Source organism: Coturnix japonica, chromosome 1, assembly GCF_001577835.2.
Source record: "Coturnix japonica isolate 7356 chromosome 1, Coturnix japonica 2.1, whole genome shotgun sequence".
Lineage (NCBI taxonomy): Eukaryota > Metazoa > Chordata > Aves > Galliformes > Phasianidae > Coturnix > Coturnix japonica.
In genome coordinates, this window is record NC_029516.1 from 58,656,543 (window position 1) to 58,680,577 (window position 24,035).

Below are 24,035 nucleotides of genomic sequence, written 5' to 3' on the forward strand. Positions count from 1 at the left end.
AGGGCTCAGTTCTTCACTGTATGTCATGTTTCCAAGTTCAGCCCTCCCTGTCCTTTAGCCTTCCTAGTGTAGGAGAGCAAGGAGGAAATTTGCTGTTTCTCAAGCTTAATCTGTATCTCCAGTCTTGGTACTTTTACTAAACGTCTACCTAACAATCTAAAGCAGAATTAGTGTGAATTAATTTGCATTAAGCTTTTCACCAGTAGGAGTCTATGGACTGTTCTACGCTGCTGCTTTTGTTCTTATTTAATTCTTCTCTCCCTCACTCCTTCCAGAGGTTATACTTATTCATAACTATCATTCCCTTTGTAATCTGAGGTCATAGTTGTCACAAGCTTCTCAGTAACTTTGCCTTTTGGGTTATAGAGCTCTGGATTCAGTCATGAGTCAGAAGAAGGGCAGATTTTTCAGGACATGATGGTGACCTAATAAACTGATAGTATATGCCCGGCATGGGCTGAGCTCCATCCATAGGCATCAAAAGAAACAAATGTGTGGGGCTGGAGAAGTGACTATATCTGGAGAGAAATAGGTTTCTTGAGCAGAATGCCTTATTGCAAATTCAGAGAATTGTTTAGGCTGGCAGGGGTCTCTTGGGATGATATAGTCTAGCCCCTTTGCTCAAGCAGAACTCCCAGCTAGCACCTGTGAACTGTACCTAGTCAGGTTCTGAATATCTCATCAGATATTTTGACCTACTCCATAACCTTTCAAGGCAACCTTTTCCAGACCCTGACCACTCTTGCAGTATTCTTTTACCTGTGTTAAGATGGCCTTTCATGTATTTTGTGTCCTGTTTCTCTTCTGCTAGCAAGCACTACTGAGAAGTCTGTCTTTCTTGCCTTTATTTCCTCCTACCAGCTGTTTGTACACATTGATAAGGTCCCTCCTGAGCTTTCTCTGCTCCAGTCTGAACAGAGTCCCAGCTCTGCCTCTCTTCTCTTGAGATGCTTTAGCCCTATAATCAACTCTGTGACCCTTCAGTGAGAGAAGTCTCTTCAGAGAGGTTGCAAAGGGTAGTACAGATGTTCTCCATTCTGTTCTCAGCAGAAATGAGCAACACAGAGGTAGTCAATGTAAACTAATTTCTGCTGCATTACTTTTATATAACGTGGTTGCAAAATAATGCTTTCTGCTTTCTGTAAGTATGCATAGGCAGGGTTTATTGAGGCCTGAATACAGTCTTTATTTATATATAGGTAGAAGGAACTAGTGTGATGGTATGGCTTGGTCTGCTGTGTAGTATTAGCCAGTGTAATATGACTGAGCTACCACATTAAATCTCCTGAAAGACCAATACATTTTGAAAGGAAAGGATTCCTAAAAGAGTTTGTTGAGTTTTGAAAATACCAATAAAATTTGTCCAATGTACATTCATCCTATCATAATTCTGTATCTCATTATGTGTTTCTCTGTCACAGCACGAGGATGACCAAAACAAGTTCAGTGTGAATGAGCTGTTAGAATATACTTGTGCTTGGAGACTGACTCGGTAAGAAAACTGGCAATTAATATTAATTCTCTTTATAACTACATCTATTGGTAGTGAGGCACCTGACCCCACAGGGCAAATCCAAGACCTTCTGAGCATAGGAATTATACCAATGAGAAAGCAAGTTGATTCTGTGTTTTCAGAATTTTCTTTCCAGACATTACTGATTGCTTAAGAAAAATCAATGATTGTATGTAGATCTACAAAAATTTTTCCCCATTCTCCCCCTTTCATGTTGAGGATTTCAGTGGAGTTTTCATTTTCTCAAACTTCCCAGGGACTGACAGAGAGGAATTTAAGAGTAAACACTGTAAAAATAATAAATTTATTTTCATTATCCCTGTGGTTTCACCATTCAGTGATATTTCATTGTATTTCTTTTGTTCATTCTAGCTATAAGAAATTTTTAACTTTGTACTCAAAGTGCATCTGACTCTAAATCTAACCTGCCACAGACAAGCACTGAGATAGGTTCGTCATTCAGCTTTCGTTGTATTCTGCTTCAAACACTTAGAATTTTATTTTTTTTTTTTGTAACGTTTTTCACTAATAAGCCATAAAATACTTCACCAAGGAAATTATATGCCAATACTGTCATTTAGCAGATGAAGGAGAAACCCAGCTGTGGGTTGTCCAAGGAGAATGTTTGGTACTTACTGAATACCCATCTGGTTTGCTAGGAGCATGGCTCAAATTTCCATTCTGTTCTGTTGCTATATGGAAATCAAACTAATTATAAAGTCTATATATTCACTGCTTATTCACTGTTTTATTTCTTGTCATGTAAATTATGTGACCTTTTTCATTACAAAGAACATCTAGAGAGAGGATGTGTAATAAAACATGTTGAGCTGCAAAACAACTATGCTTAACAAGATTTCCTCTGATGCAGTAGAGCAAAGAACTGATAGCATGGGCAATAAATAGTGTCTTCAAACATGAGTTCAGTAAATATTGAAGAAGTGGAAGCATGAGCTGTGTTAGATTTCTTTTCTGCTTGTCCTGTGGATTGTTGATGGTTGAGAGAAAATATTTTCCAACAGTGATGCTCCAGATAGATCTGCAGTCAGACCCAGTACCATTGACTTCATTTCTAATTTACATGAGAAAAAAAGAGGTAATAGCTAAGTGACAAAAGTATGCTGACCATAATGTGCACAAAAGTTGCTCATGGTGAATTGTAGAAGGATTTTACAGTACTGAATTGTATGTGTGATAAAATGGCAGATGAAATTTTGAGATGATAAATGTAGATGGAAAGAAAACAGTCTTAAATTCACAGAAGTCATAAGCTTTTAGCTGAATTTTACCACCTGGAATGAGTTCTTGGGGTTATAATTAACCATTCAGAATGTCAGCTCGGTGAACAGCAGTTGTAAATAAGATAAAACAGATGATGGGAATTATTATTAAAAAAAACAAAACAAGACAAAACAAACAAACAAACAAACAAAAAAAAAAGAACAATATTATGCCTGTGATACTGTGATACTGTGATATGCCACAGTATCAGTTTATCTTGAATACTGTTGGCAGTTCTGATTCTTCTATTTCAAATAGAAGAATATAATAGAAGTAATAGAACTCGAAAAAGTGGAGAAAAAGGCAGCAAAGATACTCAGAGGGATGAAATGCCTTTAATGTAAAGAAACAAATAAGATACAATGTTCTTCACCCTGATAAATATAAAGGAGGGGGATTTTATGGATGTGAAATATATGAAATTGTGGAGCACAGAGAATTTGCATAGGAAAGAATAATTTACTATACCTTACAATATAAGAATAAGCGAACAGGAAGTTAAAGTACAGGAAGGAGTAGGCACTTCTTAGTACTGATTCTAATTAACTGATGTCTGGACACAGTTCAGATATATCTTTAAGAATGGAGACTTCACAGCCTACCCAGACAATCTGTGTCAGTGCTCCTTCACCTTCACAATGAAAAAGAGTTTCTTTGTGTTTAGATGGTGCATCTTTTTTGCAGTTTGTGACCTTTGCTTTTTGTCCTCTCACTGGACACTTTTGGAGCCTAGCTCTGTCTTCTTTGTACCTCCCCAGTGTGTTTAAATTCATTAAGTCTTCTCTCATCCTTCTGTGCTCTAGGTTAAACAGTCCCAGCTCTCTCAGTCTTTATTCACATGAGAGCTATTACAGTCTCTTGAACATCTTTGAGGTCCTCTACTGGAATCTATCCAGTATGTCCACCTCTCTCTTACTGGAGTGTGCAGAACTGGACACACGCCTTGCCAGTGCTGAGCAGAAGGGAAGGGTCACCTTCCACAAAACGCTGGCAGTACTTTTCCTAATGCTGCCCAAGACACATTTAGTAACTTTTTGCAGCAAGGGTACATTGTTGGCTCATGTTCAGCATGCTGTCTATGAGGACCCTCTAGGCCTTTTTCTGCAAAGCTGCTTTCTGATCAGTCAGCTACCAGCATATATTGGTGCATGGAGCTGTTCCTCCCAAGGTGCAGGTCTTGACAGAGAAGAAAAACTGTTTCAACTGCTTTGAGGCCATGTAAAAAGAACAAACTGAAACCTTACTTTCAAAATTACCAGATCTGCTCTCACAGGTAAATGTAAACCAGCAGCACCTACATGACTTAACTCACCAGTTTCCATAGCTTTAAAATCTAACCCAATATAAATTGTGAGTGCATTAAACAAATTGCAGCCCGCTGGCCCAAATCTGAATTTGGCCCATAAGCACTGGCATTCAAGTGCCAGTAACTATAACATGGTAGTTAGTCTGGTGCATACATTTAGGCAAAGCTCAGCCAGAATGGTCATAAATTTCCCTTTAGATAGGAAACCTGGTGCCATTTCACAGTAGGTGCTGCTGCCAAGAAGCTGAAAAATGTATTTGGTAAATATATGCTAAGTACTACTGTCTTATGCCTCACATATAGAACAGCCAGAATCCAAGCAGGTTATTCTACTTCTTTTTCTTTTACCTTTTCTTTTCAAAACTATTGTAGTATATTATCTTGAAACAGCTAATGTTTATTGATTGATTAACATTGACACATTAAAGTATAGCTGTCAAAGATGTTTAAGTATAAATACATGAGTATGATTAGTTATCTAGTAGGATCAAGATAGTATCAGTAGAGGTGTTTTGGTCACTGTTGCGTGTTGTTGGATGTATTTTTTCATTCATTTGTTACATAAAATTATGTCTGCTTTATGTAGAAAATTCTCTAGAGTAGAATAGACTAATGGAAAATAGGCTTTTTTATTTTTTTACTTTTAATTTTTAATTTTTTAAGACAAGCACACTAATGAACATGCTTAAGTGTGTGCATCAAGATTATAGGGCAAGTATATATATATATGCATATATCCAGAACTAGTTCCGAGCTGGATAATGCTATAAAATGATATTATGTCTGGAGACTTGGTCAAAGCAAAGCAACAACTTGTATTAGATATGATTTAACAGGATTACAGGAGGAATTGCCAGGCAGCTTCTCAATGCACAAACTGCTTGGCTAGATAAGACTAGTGTAGATTGCAAATGAAAAGCTGCAAAGGCAAAACCATCTGCAGGAGGTGGTGAACAGTACACATCTACAGGAAAATGTACTCTGCTATTTGTGCAGAGGAGTCCTACCTGAAATTCTGTATACTCTGTTTGATGATTTCAGTAGAATTTCTTCACCTTTCCTCCTCTGGCATTACAATATATGATAAAACTCAAACAACATAGCATGCAACCTATACTTTGGGCCATAGTTACAATTCTAATCTCTCATAGCTCGGTTTGACCAACTTAGATGCATAAAGACGTGCAGAATTCCTCTACAAACTATAATCTGTTTGCTCTGAAGCAATCAAAATACTTTCAGGACTTTTAGACACCAGCCTACAAAAGGTGGGAAATTCTCTCTAAGTGTTATGATGAGAGAGAACCCTCATACATAAGAACAGCTGGAATTAAAAGATGAGGGAAAATATCAGGAAGAAAGTGTCACCTCAATACAAATAAATGATAAAGAAAGAAAAAAAATCAAAGTTTCTACATTACTGTGTAAACATGCCTGTACTTAAATTACTACACCTGTACCATCAAGGTAATAAAGTGTTTATTTCCAGTGAGTAGGTGAGGCGGGGGGTGGAAGTGTGAATTAAGGTTTCCCTACCATTTTCAGAAGACCACACCCTACAGAAGAAGAGTCAGAGGCAGCTGTAAAGGGCAAAGGAAGGTGCATTCCTGAGTGCAGTAACTTCAGCAATGACAATCCCATAGACATCATTTTAAAGATTTACTACTAAATTCATGGATGTGGTAATAATACGGAAAATGTAAACTTTAGAACTGTAAGCAAATGAAGTTTAACCAATTCTGTAACTATTATGCCTTTTTTATAATACACATTTTGATACTTGTTACTCAGCATAGGCTTTTGAAGCATAGGGCTTCTCCAGGTGTTTTGCAGATGTTTTGCCCTGATACTCTGAAGCTTTACAGTTTGAAGTGATTGAGAAACAAGGCATAATAGCATTTAATTAAGTTTGTTGTTCAAGGTAACATTTAAGCACATGCTTAACCTTGTAGAAATAAATGGAATTTGGAGTTAGGTAGACACTTAATTAGCAAATCACTCTGAGAGTTCTTTCACTATGAAACATATACCCTCTTTGTAAAGGAGAACTTTTACATTTATGCCCTCGCAAATGGTCACCAAAGAACAACAGAGAACCAGGCTCAAGACTACTTTACATCTACTTAAACACTTGTCTTTATTCTGTGTCAACAAAAAATTCACTGTCAGTTAAACTATTCTTGATTTATAGGATATGGAGGGTGGAAAAAAATATCTCTTTATCCAATTGCTGTTAATTTCATGTTAATTTCTTCTTTCTAATTTCCAGACAGAACCTTGTTGCAGCTCTTAGGAAATACAGAGGTCAAGTGGAGCATCTTTTGCAAAATGAGGTATTTGTTCTCCATCTGTTATACCAAAAATAAAAGCATTACATTCTTTGTTAAAGGTATCTAATTATTAATCTGCCTCAAATGCAATTAAAGAGGATTTTTAATTAAGGCTATTCAACCTGACTTCAGAAGAATATAAATTCTCTTAAAAAAAACTTGATTTGAGATTAAGGAAGTGTTACAATATAAATATATCACAGGTGACTGTTTCTGTGACTGTCAAGGAATCTGGAAATGAGATGAGTATAATTTGGGTTGGCAGTGTAATATTTGAAGTTAGTATGGGTATAATGCACTTTATATCTGCAACATTTGTCCTTGATTTTGAAAACTCCCAGGCAACTGTCTGCATCCTTGAGAAATGTATATGTATATATTGCTTGAGATCACTTGCAGAGATAGGCTTAGGCAGAAAAACTCACAAGAGCTTTTTTAAAAAGTATTGTGGGCTGCCAATAGAATGTTATATGCTTGAAGGAAATATTAGCTATAATATTTCAAGCAAAATTTAAACCCTAAAGACAATTTCATATTTGAATGGTAACTTAGAAGAAACTAACTACTTCCTTGATCTGAGTTTCAGATTGTCATGCCAACTGAATTTTGAGGGTTTAGACTGGAAAGAAATAAGTTTTAATTCATTATGCTGAGATAGGGTTTTTTTAAAAAGTATGGTAAAAAATAATACTATTTTGTTTCAGAAATGTCACTTGTATTCGATATACACACCAAACTTATATTTTAAAAAAATTCTGACCACTAACTATTGCAGGATAATTTATGTAATTCTTTCATACTTTAGTTCTGCTCAAGGCAGTTAAATACTGAATTACCAACCTCAGTATTTTTTTTTTTTTTTATATTTGTATTAATGACAGGTTCTAACCTTCTCATTACAGTCTGGATATAGAACTTAGCCTTGAAAACCAAATTTATACTGGTACAGCTTCCCCTTTTCAGGCATGAAATGGCTGAGTTAGAGAAATGGCTTTATCAGGACATTAACATGCTGTAGCTAACTGAAAAGGATGCTTATCAGTATGGAAACATGGAGAATATTTTATAGAAGAGCTTCTGTTTGTTTCAAGAATGTATTTCAAAATTTCAAGAAGTCATATAACTGTTCACTAAACACATTAATTTTTGTTTAGTTTCCTGAACATAGGTTATTTGATAGTTATTCAAATGGCATTTTCTTTTCCTTATGGTTCAGATTTTTTAAAAAAATTCCCCATTGTACTTCTGATATTATTCCTGTAGGGATTTTTTTAATGTAATGATATGTAAATATATGGATTTATTAATAATATTTTATAGCTTCATCTATATATGTTTTGCAGAAAAGCCAGTTACAGACTACTCAGTCCACAGGTGTCAAACTGTTCAGCTTCCCACACAGCCTCTATTTTTAGAAGGAAGAGATCTCTGCTGTCTCTCACAGAGAAGTGTACAAGACAATAATGGGGATAAATTCATAGTATCATAAAAGCATCAGAAGGTTTATGCATCATTTGGGTTCATGTTTTCTTAGAAGTTTCTTTGGAATGCTTCTACAATCACAAAGTTCAGACAAACACTCGTTTTGCCTTAAGATCGGACTTAGATACCAATTTTCTCAGTTTTCAACAAGGTATGTTTTGTGGAAGATTGATCACTGACAACATAAACATAGCCAGATTAATGCTGTTTGTTTTTCTTTTCCTGCTATCAGCCACATAATGTTGATTATGTGATTGAAGTAACTAAAGAAATCTGCAGTGTTCTGTGCTTCGTGGAAACCAGAGAAATTACCAATGCTGTCAAGAAACTCCGTGCAGTGCCATTGGTAAAAACACAGGTAAAAAATGCACTGAAGTCTTTCTAAGGCTGCCTTGAGAAGCTGATCTGTTTTTTCTATAGAAGTGGAACTTGAATAGGTGTCATGAATTTTCTGATTGACCAAGGCTGTTCTACTCTCTTGCTTCAATCTGAGAAGTATTAGGAAGAATCATTATAAATAGAGAAGACTCAACTTTGTATTACACAGGAGGATGCAAGCTGTATTTAAGTGTAACTGATATGCTCCTGTGGTTGTTCTTTCTTATACCAACAAATGTATAAAAATACCTGCTTTGCTACATCAACTATATACCAAATAATGGTACATAGTTTCATGAAACTCCAGTTTTGTGTAGTTAGCACTCCTTCTGTAAACTGTCTTTAATTTATGAATTCTTCAGGTGGAAATGTCTCTACTATTTATACAGAGAAAGACCAACATAACATAATCCTGATTCTAGCTGCAATCTTCTTTCTTAAAACACTGGAGTTTTGTCTCCTGGGGTTACAGTAGAATTCTGAGCTGGGGCTTTGTGGAGTAGTATCTGTTCTCAGCTTTGTCATCAGCTTCTTTGGGGTGACCTGGAAAAGTCACAGAGGACCTGATTTACAGAAAGTCTGAGCACCCAAAATTCATTTGGAGTCAGCAACTTGGAAATACAATGCTCAGCAAATTTGAAAATCAAGCCATTAATCACCTGGATTTAATCTGGTGTAACCTTAAGTCTTGTTAATTCTTTTCCACCCTAACGACATTCCTCTTCAAACATTTTTCTAATGATTTTAATATGATGCAAAGGTGGTTTTTTTTCTTTCCTACTCTTGCCTATTTCTTATCATTCTTTCTTACAGCAAATATCATTAAGAAACACATGCTCTGTTGAGCAGGGTGTTTGCTTTCTCAGGCCACTGCCTCCTTATAAAGCAGTTGTTCTTTCTCTTTAGAGATTTATTGTCTATGGCTAAATATGAGTAAGAATACCTGGAAAAGTAAATGACAGGAAAACTAGTGTTAGCTGGGTTAACTAGTGAGTGTTGATTAAAGATGCTTAGCTGCATAAAACAAATCATTTAATTTCAGCTGATAAGAAGTTTGAGGTCGCAAACCTACATCTGGGGAAAGCTAACGATTATTTTTCTAGTATTTCTCATGTCAGCAGAGTGAACATATAGCAAATTAATTATATTTTGTCATCCATATGCACTTATGCTGCACAAGTTCAAACCCTTATAATGCTCTATTTTACAGGGGCTAAGCACTTACTGCGAGGAAAGAATTGCCATTTTAAGTGACTTGAGTATTGCTTATAAAATCTCTTAAATGTTTTTAGCCTGTTCATTCCCCTTACGTGTTGGAGTGGAGGTAGAGGGAGATAATAACTTCCAGTTTTGGCCCAAGGAAATAATCTCTGCATTAAGTGTCTCCGCTTGCTTTTCTTTCTAGGTTATGTTCCGCTGTAAATCTTGTTTACATAGCATCCTAAATCTTTTCAGGTCCACTTCAGCATCAGATATTAGAAATCTCTATTGTCAGTAATTGCCAACCTAAACATATTTATTACAGTGCACATTTTATCTGGTGTGGTTTAAATGGAAATTTAAGAAGAGTTCTTTCTGTGATTAAATTAGAAAAATAGTTAAAAAAATAGCAAGAGCTTTGCATGGTCTGCTTTTCACTTAGACCTCAGGCTGTCCTGCAAGATGTCAAGAAGATAAGTATCTACCCCTTGAGAAAAGTATTTTGTAAACCAGAATCTTTCTTAAAAGATAGATAAAGAGCTTGGTTTTGTAAACAGAGTGGAAAGTAACAGAAGATAGTCTCTTTTAGGAAGGAATCAGAGCAGAAATAAAATACTGGAAGTACTGGGACTAATTTGTTAAAAGACTTGTTTTGGAATGAATGGAAATTGTTTTAGCATGTTTTCTGTTAGTGTATTTTCTCTTTGTTTATTCAGATCATCCCTGTGAACTCAACATGTAAACTGCCTGATATGGCCGGTTTATGTTTACTGAGTATCCTTGAGTCTGCTTTCAATCCCATCCTCTCTGAATTCCAAACAATAAATAAATAAATAAATAAATTTTAAAACATGGTTCCCAGCATGTATCTAATGCTGGGGGAATTTCCTTCTCTACTGTGTGGTCAGTCTGTACAGCAGTAATCCAGGTTCTTCTGAACCAACTTCCATATACTTCCTGTCACGTAGGGAGTAATATTATTTTCTTTTTCTATCTTATCTATTTAAGTTATGAGCTTTTCAGAGTAAGGAATGCTTTTCTTTATCAATATGTACTGTCTCCAGCATAGTACAGTGCAAGTCCTGTCTGAAATCTCCAGAGGATAATACTGATAAGCAGTGGTGATGATGACAATGGTTGTGTTTGCTCATCTGTAATGGGAGAAATGATACTGCTCCTGAATACCATATTTTGAATGTTAAAAAGACTGTACTGGTTGAATATTTTCTTACCAGTCTTAAAGTATTTTTTTGTTCTAATAGTCCTATGAGGAGCTGCTAATCTTCACATTGGAAATGGAGAATAGACTAGACGTTTGTTTGGGTTTTTTTTCTTCTTTTTTTTTTTTTTTTTTTTTTTTTTTTTTTTAAGAAATATAGTTTTAAGTTGTTGAGGTTTTTGTTCTTTTAACATTTCCTTTCAGGCTTGGCTAGTTGAACTTTTTGTCTGTCCCTTGAAACCCTCCTGTAAAGGCTGCCGATGACCTCGACTGACACTCCTTTCCCACTAGTCCCTTACCTGGTGAAGCAGTCCTGACTTCAAACAAATTGAGAGGGGGAGAGTTGAACTGTTCCTGAACCAGCAAACACTTGTTGCTGCTATATCCTTCTTATTCCTTTGAGAAATAAGTGCTAGGGCAGTCTATTAGACTTTGACAATCTATGAAAAAGTTCAGGTTTGATTTTATGAAAATCTTCTCGCTCAGCAGACACTGAACTATAAATTTCATAAAAAGCAGTAAAATACATTTCTGTATGTTCTATAGCTCAAACATCACTCCTATTTATAAAATAAAGATTACACTTTATATGACACTAATTTATATATACATACATATATAAAACTATGTTACGTATAGAATAATATGTAAATATAACTAATAAGATTTTCTTTATGTTTATCAATACCTGCAGTATTAGCCTATCCTGTCAGTCTGCTTTGTGTTTCCATTATGCTCATTGGCAAAACATCCCCAAGAGTTTTTGTTAGGATAGAAGAGTGGAATGGTACTTAACTATTACAAGGATCTCCCTTTTATTCAGGCAAGCAATTAACTTGAATAGCACCCAAAGTGAAATTTTTGAGGCTATGTATCACATCTCACTGACACATTGTTACACATTGGGTGAGAGTGAAATGCCAGTAGAGAAGTTCTAATTGCTTTTTCACTATGGTTTCTAGATACATCAGTGTAATGTAATGGTGTGGTTTTGTCTGGAACACTTTTTGACACTTCCATTTGGCAAGCTCCATGTACACATAATACCGCAGGGAAGCTAATACTCCTTCCAATGTAAATTACATAGGATGTAGTACACACTTGTGTATATGATCTGTATGTGCAGGCTTGCTTACTTAAAGAAAAAAATAATCTGTGGTTCTATTCTATGATATTCTACTTAATTGGCATATTATGTAAAAGCAATAACAAAAGCACAACCAAAAAAAAAAAATTCTTTTTCTTCAAATCATCTTATATGTTCTATTAAACAATACTTTTACTTCTTTACTGTCTCCTCCCTACCAGTGCTGTGAATTCCTTCACTGTGGCTAGGAGATTATGAAAACAACTGGCATCAGTGATAGCTTCTTCTTGACTGATTGTGTCTCTTAATAAATGTGATTCATTCAGTCTCTAACCACCCTAACACTGGGATTTTAAGCCTGCTGTACAATTAATATTTTTCATTTCTTCTGTTTCCTCCTTTCTTATAGCAACTCACAAAAAGTCCTATGAGATGAAATCCTGCCAGAACCAGCACTAATCCACTATATATTAAATGGGCTACACTGTGTTGAAATTATAAGCACTGTTTCAAAAGGTCATTTTCTTTCCAGAATTTGAAAGAATTGAACAAAGGTCTCCATTCCCACTTGTCTTGCTGCATATAAAGATTGTGAAAACATATTTCTCAATGTGCAGGTTGCTTTTTTTATTTGGTTTCCCCCTCAAATAAGCATTTGGCTGTTCCTCATAATTGCAAGACAAATGCTGGAAACTCCAAGATGGGTACCCAAGGGAGGATGTACATCAAGCATTGTGTTTCTTATGTCACCTCTGTGTGCACTGCCATTTTTAAGAAGCCTCTAACATAATGTATGTGAACTAATGCAGCATTCTCACCCAGTTGCAGAGGGATTAATAACTCTAAATTATAATAAATCCTACAGGGATGCGTATTAAAACAGAGTGTATACTCTGGAAATACTAAAGTACTTAATTAGTTTGACAGCCTCTCTGGCTGAGAGTCACAATTTTGTTATGTATTTTTATATTATCTTGGTAAATGCAAGTCTGATGTAAAAGTCAGACAAAATGGAGCAGGGGAAGATTTCAGGCTGAAGCCAGCTTGGTACCAAAGACCACATAGTGATGACAGATCTGCCTGTGTGAAGTGGAATGTATATGTACTGTAGTGATACGTAATTTTGCTTGGTGTCTGAGAAGCCCAGAGCAAAGTCTGACAAATGTCAGTTCTTGGACTTGGGGTTTTAGTAGAACAACTTTTTCAAAAAGAAAGATCACTAGCCTTGTCTTTTTGGGTCAAATACAGAAGATATAAGCACTCAGCAGTTCCCGTCAACAACACTGGGGCTCCTGAAGTGAGAATCCATATACTGCCCAGGATGTTAGGCATCAAAAGCCATGGTTAGAAACAAGGAGCCTGAATGTCCCTGGGTCACTCTGCCTGGTGTTTCCTGTTCGCTGACTCTAGTTAGCTGTCTTCTCAAAGGACTTTGTAGGCATGTCTATTTTTACTGATTTGATGTAGGAATGCAGGCAATACTTAGGCTCCCTGAACAGGGAGTCGATGCTCCTCAGATTGGAGAGGTGGCTGGAGCCTCGGTTGAGTGGATACAAGTGTCATAGTTCATGTATGAATATACAAGGTGTGCAAAGAAGTTGAGGTTTTCTTATCTCTGCTATACCGATACAAAGGCTGAAAATGTTTGTGCATCCAAATGCTGATTAAGTGCTTCTTTGTGTCTTGGGATGGTTAAATACTGCCAGAAATCAGATTCTGATTGACTTGCTTGGGCTGGTAGAGGAGGCGGGTGGAAGATCCAGAAGGTGGGCCATGCATCTAAGTCGTGACCACTCTCCTCATAGCATCCTTCCCTGTTCTCATCCAAAACAGCTTTATTTTCCATGAGAACTACTCCTAGCACCATTTTAACTGCTATCTGGTATTTTCCAAAGAAACTGATTACCTTTTCCCTTTGGGTTTTATATTTCTAGGATTCACTTCAACGGGTGGAAGCACAAGGTAAAGCATGTCTTTTTGTTTGTTTGTGTGTTTTTTTTAAAAATATGTTAATTCAAGTTTTATAATAAGAAAACATTTTTCTGTTTGTTTTTATTAATGACCTGTCTCAGTTGGCACATTGCAGATGTTTACATATTTATTTATAAAGTAATTGTGCTAAATAAAATATACAGTGGTATAAAAATATAAATAAGCCAGCATTTCCCCAAAGCAATATTGAGATTCAGATATGGAGAATGAGGTGTGATAAAAGAACATACTATAGTTATTGGTGGTCATAGTGGCAATATTACTGCTATTTTTAGTAGCTGTCCTGAATCCCAGTGTTTTCTGTACAGAGAAGAAAAAATAAGAAACTTCCTGAAAGCCTGAAAAAATATTTTTGTATAGTTTTTATCCTCAACTCGATAATTTTCCTTTCTCCCTCCTTAGGCTTTAGTTCTTCATTGTCTTTTGTTGTGTGAACAGTGTGTTGTTAGGAATTATATACTGTCATAAGAAGAGTAGATTTATTAGCAGTAATGGATAAAATCATAGGTATGCCTTATTTAATCCCTCAGATAAAATCAGAATCGCTGGCCTGGTACTGTTAGCATTACTGCATAGCACTGAGGGACAAGCAGGAGTCTGTTCTGTTATGGCTGCCTGTCAAGTTTCTTGGGCTGATGGCCACCTGCAGGGCTCAGGTCCTGCCCTACCTCTCTGTAGCTTGCGACCTGTACTCACAATAGTAAGCTGATGATCTCAAAGGAGCTGCTATCTAAATTTTGCGGTGAGCCATTGCACACTGTTATGGCAGCCTGTCTGTTTTGACTGAGGAAAAAAGGTGGCCATTTGAGATCTAAGTCTTGTTCCTCTCTCCCTCTTACAGCTACTCTGATTGCAGTGTGCTCAGAGTGGCAAACAGGTGAATCAACCACGGAGATTGCAGCAGCCTTTCAAACACAGATGTGATTTAAATGCAGGGCTCCAAATGCCAAGCTTGTTGTTTCGCCATTATTCAATTTCATGAACAGCAAACAAAGATTATATTTGTAAGCTGCCAGGAAAAGCTAAGCAGCTAGGGGACCCAGGTGCGGAAAGGGGGAAATGGATGGGAAGGTTTTTGTAGGATTCTTCTCCCTTGGAGACAGTCATTTTTTTTCCATTTAAACACTATTAATAACAAAAAATTCTTGAATACAAAAAGTAATTAATAGTTACTAATCAACATCTACCTTGGCAATCACAAAGTATTCAGAAAACCTCCCTGGAAAGGATTTAAAACATTCCTCTACTTAAAGATATTTTCAAAGTTGAGCTTCACTGAATCAGCAACTCTCTGTCTCTATTTACTTATGCCAGGAAACCCTGAACTGTGAAGACTGATAATTCCATTTGTTTTTACCACATCCAAATTTCATAACAATTTCAGGATCCGTTTGGTAGTATAATTTTAAAAAGTGCAACTCACTGACTGCAAGTCAGAATTTTCCAGGCCATTAGCAATTCTGTGGAGGAGCCTACATTCAAAGTTATCTGGGGTGATCAAAATTCAATTACATGCACTGATACCCATTTCATGTGAATATTAACACAGTATGTTTATTACATTTAGGCTTACTAACTAAACTTCTAAAAGCCAGCAAATAATTTAAAGCTAGACCAACAAGTCTGAACTGAAAAGTCTAGAACAGAATAAAAGCTTGTGTTAAGGTTATATCTGATAAAAACAAAGAGCAGTGACAAAAACTGATATATTGGAGCCTTGGTGTCATCTCTAGGAAGTGAATAAAAGCATTCCACGAATCTTTTCATTATGGGATCATGAGCTTTCCTCAATCCTTGACCTTCATGACAATTCCTTAGGCTCTCCCAGCCACTGTTCCTAGGGAGGCTGAGCCTAAGAGAAATTCAGGTTATATATTCACACTCTGAGGCTAGAAGTAGAAACCACCTGGAAGGTGAAGCGTGCATTCCTGCTGAAACCACCTCTGTGTTTACCTTTTCCACTCCATTAGTACCCCAACCCTCTTTTAATTTAGTTGGCTAACTTTGCAGACATGGAAAAAAAAATTGCCTATGATGTGAAAGTAAAGTAAAATCATCTTAGTAAAAAAGTAAATTAAAATCATTTTTTCAGATCTTGGAGAAGTGAAAGAGCACGTGCTTTGCTATCTCTAGCAGCACAATTGAAAAGTCAGCACTGACAGTTGAGGAGAGGACAGACTACAATTCCCATTTGTGCTGTTCTTTTCTGTCTCTTTTCTGAATTTGTGTTTCTCTTCAAGGAAGAGGTATCAAACTCAAAAAAAAAAAGCAGCAATCAGTTACTCCAATAATTCTTCTTAATTTTCCTCCTTTCCCCAAGCTATAGTTATTATTACCCTGATTATCAGAAAACTGCCAAACAGGTTTTCTTTTCTTTCCAGCACAGTTTTTCTATATTCCAAATCTCAGTGTTGTAGTAACTGAATGTTAACAATGCTATCTCTATAGACCAAATTATTCCATAGCTGTGAACAGAACACTACTCATCCATGTTACATCTAAGTCTGGACCATGTTCTGTTCCCTTTACATGAAGTCCTTAGAAAATCATATTAATATTTTAACACTCGGTGTTTTATTTTTTCTTTGTTCTTAAATTTGAGATTGGCATTTTTAGAAATTATCACTTTTCTGCAGTATGAAGTTTATTCAGAAAATAAATCTATTCAAGTTAATAGAGATTTAGCATTCTGACTTGCTGCAGTCTAGAGTTTGAAAGAATGGGCTAGAGGCTGGTACAGTCAGTGTGCCTTTCTGAAAAGTTGATAAATGGATGTTTATACAACATTTACAACCTTGTGACTTCAGGCGGGGATTTTATGAGATCAGACACAATAAGCAGCTTTTGGAACTTGATCCATAGTTCTCTGGGATCCATCCCAAGAAGTCCAGTATGCACCATAAGCTAATGTTGCATCGGCAGCTTTTCCTGTCTGAACTGATGCAGTTTTTATCGTTTTGAGGGAATGCAGAAAATAGATACCTTGATGACAACACATCTAATGAAATTAAACTGCCGTTACATTTAAGAGTGTAAAGGTTCACTGATGGTACTTTGGATTTGATGGCTTCTTCTAGAACTGGTCATAAAAGTACTTACCACAGAAAGCTTCAAAAAATTTAAAATAAATAAATAAATAAATAAATATAAAAAGAGGAAGGGGAGAAGGGAAGAAAATGGGAAGTTTTGGTGGAGTGTTACTATAAAAAAAAAAAAATAAAAAAAAATTGAAAATCTTTCTTGCCCTGGGACAGAGGTATTTTATGTTTGTTCTATTTGGAAAAATCACTGTTTGTTTCAGAATAGAGAGGAACATCAAGAGCTTTTTTGATTGTATTTCTTCTTTGTTAGTCTCTCCTGTGTTGTTGTTTTTTTTTCAATTTGAGCATGGCTTTTTACCTCTAATTTTTTGCTATGTTTATATGTTTTTTTCCTAGAGTGAAGGTTTTTTTTTCTCAGGTTTGTTTAATTAATACTAGATTTCATATAACTAAATTCCCCCAGTCCTCCAAATAAAATAAAATAAAATAAAATAAAATAAAATAAAATAAAATAAAATAAAATAAAATAAATAGATCTAAGTTAAAAGGGCCGAATACTAGGACAGCAGGAATTTTTCAAGAGATAATTCAGAGGATTCATCAGCTAATAGGAGGAAACAACAACAAATATGTTGATGCTTGGAAACTGCATCTCCGATAGGTTTTTGCTCTCCAGCCCTTTCATGTTTTGCTTTTTACTTATTATGATGATGATTTAATTAACATTGCTTAGCACCTTGTCTAAATCTTGAGGGTTGCATTGGTTTTCCATTGGGGTAGGAGGGGGAGAGAGAGAGGCCAAAGCAGAATTTATGATCTAAATATTTTTCCTCTTTCTGAAAGTAAGTGAGAAAGAGTAATATCAAGCTCATGTTTTCCAAAATAGCTTTAAGGTGCCACAGGAATCTTAAGCCTTTCATCCAAATTCAGCCATGTTTTACCTAGAGAAAATGTGTGTATGGAATCAGGAAGAGCATGTTCTATATGTATTAAATTGATGTCATCTGCTAGCAAAGTGCCTACTCTGTTGAAAGATCTGACACTGAATTAATATCTGAATTGTAATACTGGACTGAGAAGAAAGTATGTGGTTTTCTGTATGGAATAAGCAGGTTTGTTGGTTACAGTCTCTAGAATTTACATGCAAGCATATTCGTTAACACTTCCAGGGATGGTGTGGGTTGTTCTTTTTCTCAGGGGAGAAATTAATTCCTTCAGACTTTCATGTACAAGGAGCATATGTCATAAGCAAACGTATCTGACAGCTGTGGTTAAAGTTCGTTTAACTAATACCCATTTTCACATAACTTAAACACCCAGTCCTCCAAAAAAAAAAAAAAAAAAAAAACAAACAAAACCCAAAAAAACCAAAAAAAAACAAAAAAAAGGAAAGAAAAGATGCCAGTTAACAATGCCCTATGAAGATACTGATATAGAAACATTTTTGATACTAGGACTGCAGGAAAATTTAAATTTCTTGTAAAAAGAACACATCAGAAATAAACATATTTGGCAGCTATAGATAAAAGTCACTTCTCATGTTCTCATCTCCTTTCCTCTGTGGAGAAGTGAGAAGATGATGCCAAATAATTCTAAACCAGAAATAGAGACTTGAGTTGTGAGATTATGAATCTCAGTCACAGTTCACTTTAGGATGTGTTGTATTCATCATTCTCCTAAATACTATGTGTGGGATACTTTCTAGAAATAAACTCTGGCACAGCTCACACTGTGAATCTACTCTGGGATATCCATAGCCCTTGGAAGCTATATCAGTGAAACAACATAGACCTTTCTCATCTAAGATTTATTAATCATAAAAGCAGTTAACTTCTCTGTTTCAGTTCTCTGCAGTGAAAAGATGCTGACCAGAGAAATGGACCCATACACACTCACCAAAGTCTCTAATTTAATTAATTGCCACCAGGATTAATGAGTGAGGAGAGGGGGTGAGGTGACCATGGCAAAAAAGCCACAGAAAACATATGTAGGAAAAAATGGGATACCTGCTGACTAGGTCATACTTGAGCATTTGCTTATGCTTGAGGGGCTTTATTTGTGAGAACAGTCATGCTGGATCTCCTATAAGTTAGATAAACAGTGCTGAAATTTCATGAATTGAGAGAGAGAGAGAAAACAGGAGAAAGAATATAAATTTCCCAGTTTACTTCACAGGGAGTCTCACAGACCATGCCTGTAGCTGAGTGAAGGCTTTCTGTCTCATCTAGCCATGTAGATATTATAGGGTGAGCAGGTCTGTGATACCCAGGAAACTTTTTTTACCTTACCACTGACAGAATGAATTATGTTGCAAATAACTGAGGAAAAATATTTTTTTTTTAATTATTTTTTTCTCCTACATTTTTGGGGCAGTCTGCTGATATTCTTTTCTGGACCTCTTAAGAAGGTATTATATGTATGACTATCAGTAATTCATTGGAATGTAAAATAATTCAGTGCAAGTTAAACATTTAGTTTGGAAGGTGCTCACTCACTGCACATCCAAGAGAGATGGGTATAAGAATAAAATGCTATCCAAGGGAAAAATGCATTTGAGCTAAAGATTTATTCAGAACCCCTGTAGAAAAGGATGGTGAATGGAAAAAAAATAAAAAAAAATAGTAAAGAGAGGAAATAAAAGGACAATAAGGAAGATATATCAGTCTCAGAAGTACATACCAAGTAAAAGGACTGAGTTTTCTTAATCGATTTTAATTGATTAGTCTCTAAAACAATTCTGTTCATATGTGTGGAGCACCACCTCCCTGGGCAGCCTGTGCCAGTGCATTACCACTCTTTCAGATAGATAATAATTCCTTTGTTGAGTTCTCCATGACTCAGTATTTCCAAATATTTGCTAGTTTAAAGGGGATAGGTGTGATGGAAGTTCCAGACAAGGAGTATGTTTGAAAATCACTTCTAGTGACAAACTGAGCTTAGTCCTGTGAATCATACTGTCTGTATCTGCTGTTGGACAGGATGCTTTCAGTTGTCCCAAGATAAAAGTTAAAAGTGAATGCAAGCTAGTCTCACACTTTCTGTTCTTCAGAAAAATAAAAAGAAAAAACTAATAGATACTATTGCTTAGCTAATAATGGCTATTGAGTGCAGTGGCCAAACATACATTGGGAACTGTGGCATAATGCAATGAGAGTATGTACTTGATCATTTAGAAACGTGGGAGATATAGGGAGGGGGAAAAGAATTTTGGATATTTCTCTTGGACGACAAATCGTTCTGATCCTGGAATAGTACAAAGTTCTCTGACACTTTCTTCTTCAAACTGTCCATTGCCTGAGAAATAAGAGTGCTTGTACCAGGTCTCTTCACTCGATGGAGGCTGCCAGGGCTGGGGATTTTAATTTACAATGGCAATCAGATAGTCCCTAGCTGCTCCAAAAATGCAGAGAGGGAAGATGGATAAAAGCCAATAACTGCAGAAAAAGAGCACTGCAGAGCTCATGCCAAAGAAAACAACATAAATAAAAGTGAAATATAAATGAGGGTACAGCCTGCATTTGATATATCTGTGTGGATACATCTTTTAGTGTCTATCACTGCGGAATGTTTTGACCAATACATGACCACCTGAATGCTATATCTGATTGTGGCTGCTATTATATATATATTTTTATGAGTTGTTTATCTGTATCTGCAATAGCTTTATAGTCTTAAGAGCTAACCAGTGCCTTTGCTCCAGTCTACTGCAACATTGCCATTTCCCTTGAACAAAGTAGCTATGTAGCTGCAGAAATTACAAGACGCTTACATAATATAAATCTAGCGCAGAAATTAACAGACTAAAATGATGTATCTGAAGCACACACTGACTTACTGTAGTTTAAAAGGCTTACTCTGAAAATGCCTTAATTTGAAGGCACTGTAATGAAAGACTGCTAATGATACACTAGAAATAAGCTAAGGCTGGTTTCAGAAGCACAGATGGCTAATTGGCTTCAGTTGGTAGGTTATGTCATTTAAATTAAATTTTATTAGGAAGCATTTCAAAGCCATAACTGATGGTTTAAGATAAACATGCTTTATCGCAAATGACCTATTTCTAACCTTTTTTTTTTGTTTGTTTGTTTCTCTCCTCTTAGCTTTAATGGAAGCTGCTGTGACAGAGCTCTCCATGGCCATCTCCCATCTCATTCATGTGTACAGCAGCAGCATTGATACAGATTTCCAGGTTGCCAATGCACCTAGAAGCCCTTCACATGCAGACATCAGCCTTGATTCTCAGCTTAGCTTCACTGTTTACGCTGCTCATAATATTCCTGAAGCCTGGGTGAACAGGTGGGAGAAGATCCAACAGTGGTTCACAAGGAGGGGTGGTGCCTCATCTCTCACAATCTTGTATTTTTCACAGGTGCTAGCTAACCTCTGTTGCTTTGGCAAAACTTCAGTTTTAATGTTAGAGGTTGAGTCGGTGCATATCCACCATTTTTATAGCATAAAGAGCACTTATGTAAGCTGATTAACTAGAAGTCTTCCATGTTTCATTCAGGAGAATCAAAGAGGACTTAGCTGGTTACCCCAACCAATATGGATGTACGGTAACAAGCAAGTTCATAATGCTGAACTTGATGGGTATGTGAACAAATGCTTGTGTGTCTAACTTGCTCAGAGAGGCAAAGAAAGTGTTTATGCTTTATGTCAAAAGCTTGGACTTTCCCTTTCTGTATGGCCTTCAAATGAATGCTTTTCTCACCATAAAACTGGTGTTCTACTACTCCAGTGCAATCAGATATGACTGCAGTCTGGTAGTATCATTTTTATGAGTGAAAATAGTGAAAATGCTATTCTGCAGGTGTTTTGTTAACACTTTCTCTTTGCTCCTCCTCCACCTTGATTTCCAAATGACTGATTAAAAAACAGTTGGATCATTTGCATTAGGCTGTGAACAAAAAAGTGTACTATACAACATTAACTGTAATTAGAAATTCAATAAAAATCTGAGAGATTTACATTAGTTGAGGTAATAAATGGAAAACTATAATCACTATCCTGATATTACAGATGGTTATATCATTCCCACTGCATTTTGTTTTACCAGTGAAATGTGAAATTACATATGGCCTAAAATGCCATGAAATGTTCAAGCTTGTGAAAATGAGGATCTCTCCTTATCTCCTCTTCCAATCTTTTTAATACTTGTAACTAACATGAATTTCTTAACATAGACTGCAGTCCATTTTGCCTACGTTCCTCAGGTACTTTAACTAACTTAATCCATAACCACATTTCTCCTCCTTATTTTCTACATTGTATGACTGTATGCTGGCTTTGTCCATTTCCAGGAGGCCAAATTTTATGATCTTAATGCTGTTTGTAACATGTATTTTTGTATATATACCATGTGTATACATATATAATACGCATGTATATATATATACACAGTATGAATTTAAGTGCTCCAAAAACATTGCTTACTATTTTATTATGTTTGCCCACAATATCAGAGAAGGATGTTGGTGATATGGCAGTAGAGGCTGAACCTTCTTACCAATGTTCTATTACATTTTGTTGCTGTGTGACAGATGGCAGCAGAGGAGCAGTCTGACATGGAAATTTGTATGAAGCAAATATATATCACTGAATTCCTCCTCGTGGAAAAGATAGCCCTCACTGACATTCATTGATACTTGCTGAATGTTTATGGAGAACAAATAGTGGAAATGAGCACAGTGGGGCAATTTGTGGTATTTCTCTTGTTTGTTGCTGGAAAAAATGCATAGCTAATGATGGTGACTATGTTGAAAAATCATTTTTTTGTAACTGAGAAATTGCACTATCAAGTAGCATTACTGTGCTTTTTGTACCTGTTGTTGTTTCTATGGAAATAAATAGGAGGCATTACATTTGGAGCAAGCTACATATGTTAGAATTCCAACATCTCTTACACCTTGTTTCATTATTTTTCCATATATTCAAGTCTGTGATAAATGATCTTTTTTCTAATCACTGGGATAAGAAGGAGGGTCTTGTGTTCTACAGAATCATTTTAGTGTCTCACTAAATTCCTTTGACACTCATTTTTGTAATTGGCACTTTATCAATTTTTATATTCATGCTTATAATTTTTCATTTCAGTCCTACTGTCTTCATTAAAAAGGTAGTTGAAGACCTTATAAATTGTAGAAGCAATTATCTTTCTTTACTGTATTTTTGTTCCTAGTTTCTTTTATCAGTTTGTTGTTTTGGCTCATATAGGTTCCAGTCAGATATTCCCTGATGCCAATGACATAATGTTGCTAGCATTGTTATGCTGCATTTGTTTCTAGAGCCCTCATATTCATACTGTTGTTTATATCAGGATGATATAAAGTTATCTTTGGGACAAGACTCCATTTCCCTGCGTTTGAATACATGGGGAGGGAGGATGCCTAGGCAAAATATTGTGTGAAGAAATGTGTGTTGAAATGTGAATACTCTGAACTTAACACTGTGTAAGCATTAATCTTTTTTAGGATTAGTGTTTATGGCATATAAATCAGGGATATATCATGGATTAAGCGATGCTTAATCACTTTATTGTACTAAAATCTATTATTTCCTTCACTGTAATCCAATAGTTTGTAGTGTTTGGACTCTAGAGAAAAGATGCTATATTTAAGAGCTCAAGCATTTCCTATACTTGTATGGTAAATTTTTCTTTCTTTGCATTGATACCTCAAAGGAACTACAGATTGTTAAAGAAAAACAAGAAAGAGAAAAGACACATCTGCTACAATAATTATAACAATTACTACAATGTTCTGGAATAGATCAGCAATGATGCTTGTAAATAAAGCTAAGCCAGGCATCGTTAGTCTGCAAATGCTTTAAACTTGCTTTCATCATTCCTGTACAGAACATAGTCTTACAGTGAACATGGCAATTTTCCATAGGAAGATCTGGAAGTTACAAAATGAATTAAGAACATGAAACTAACAGAGTCGGAGACCCGAATTACACTAGCCCATATGTGACAAATGCCAACACAGATGTCTTTAACGCATCTGCTATAATGAATGTTTGGATTCCCTGAAGTATTATCCTTTAGGGTTTTTGTTGTTGTTGTTGTTTTGTTCGTTGTTTTTTACAGATTAGGAAAAGTATGAGTGAAATTTCACTAATGACTGAAGTTCTATGATGAGAAAGTTGCAACACTTCACACCTTTTGCCTAAACTTCCATTGACCACCATAGGGAAAAATAAACAAGG

General features: G+C 35.9%; 1 protein-coding gene across 6 annotated transcripts in view; it reads left to right on the forward strand.

Moving 5' to 3' along the window:
• The window catches only part of PIK3C2G (phosphatidylinositol-4-phosphate 3-kinase catalytic subunit type 2 gamma), a 272,235-nt gene that overhangs the window by 106,001 nt on the left and 142,199 nt on the right, over positions 1 to 24,035 (forward strand). For all 6 annotated transcript variants that reach the window (XM_015867894.1, XM_015867905.2, XM_032445932.1 and 3 more), the window contains exons 7-11: positions 1,422 to 1,492; positions 6,370 to 6,433; positions 8,145 to 8,270; positions 13,731 to 13,758; positions 20,930 to 21,125. In XM_015867894.1, coding sequence (XP_015723380.1) covers positions 1,422 to 1,492; positions 6,370 to 6,433; positions 8,145 to 8,270; positions 13,731 to 13,758; positions 20,930 to 21,125 — 485 coding nt within the window. The remainder of the gene's footprint in view (positions 1 to 1,421; positions 1,493 to 6,369; positions 6,434 to 8,144; positions 8,271 to 13,730; positions 13,759 to 20,929; positions 21,126 to 24,035) is intronic.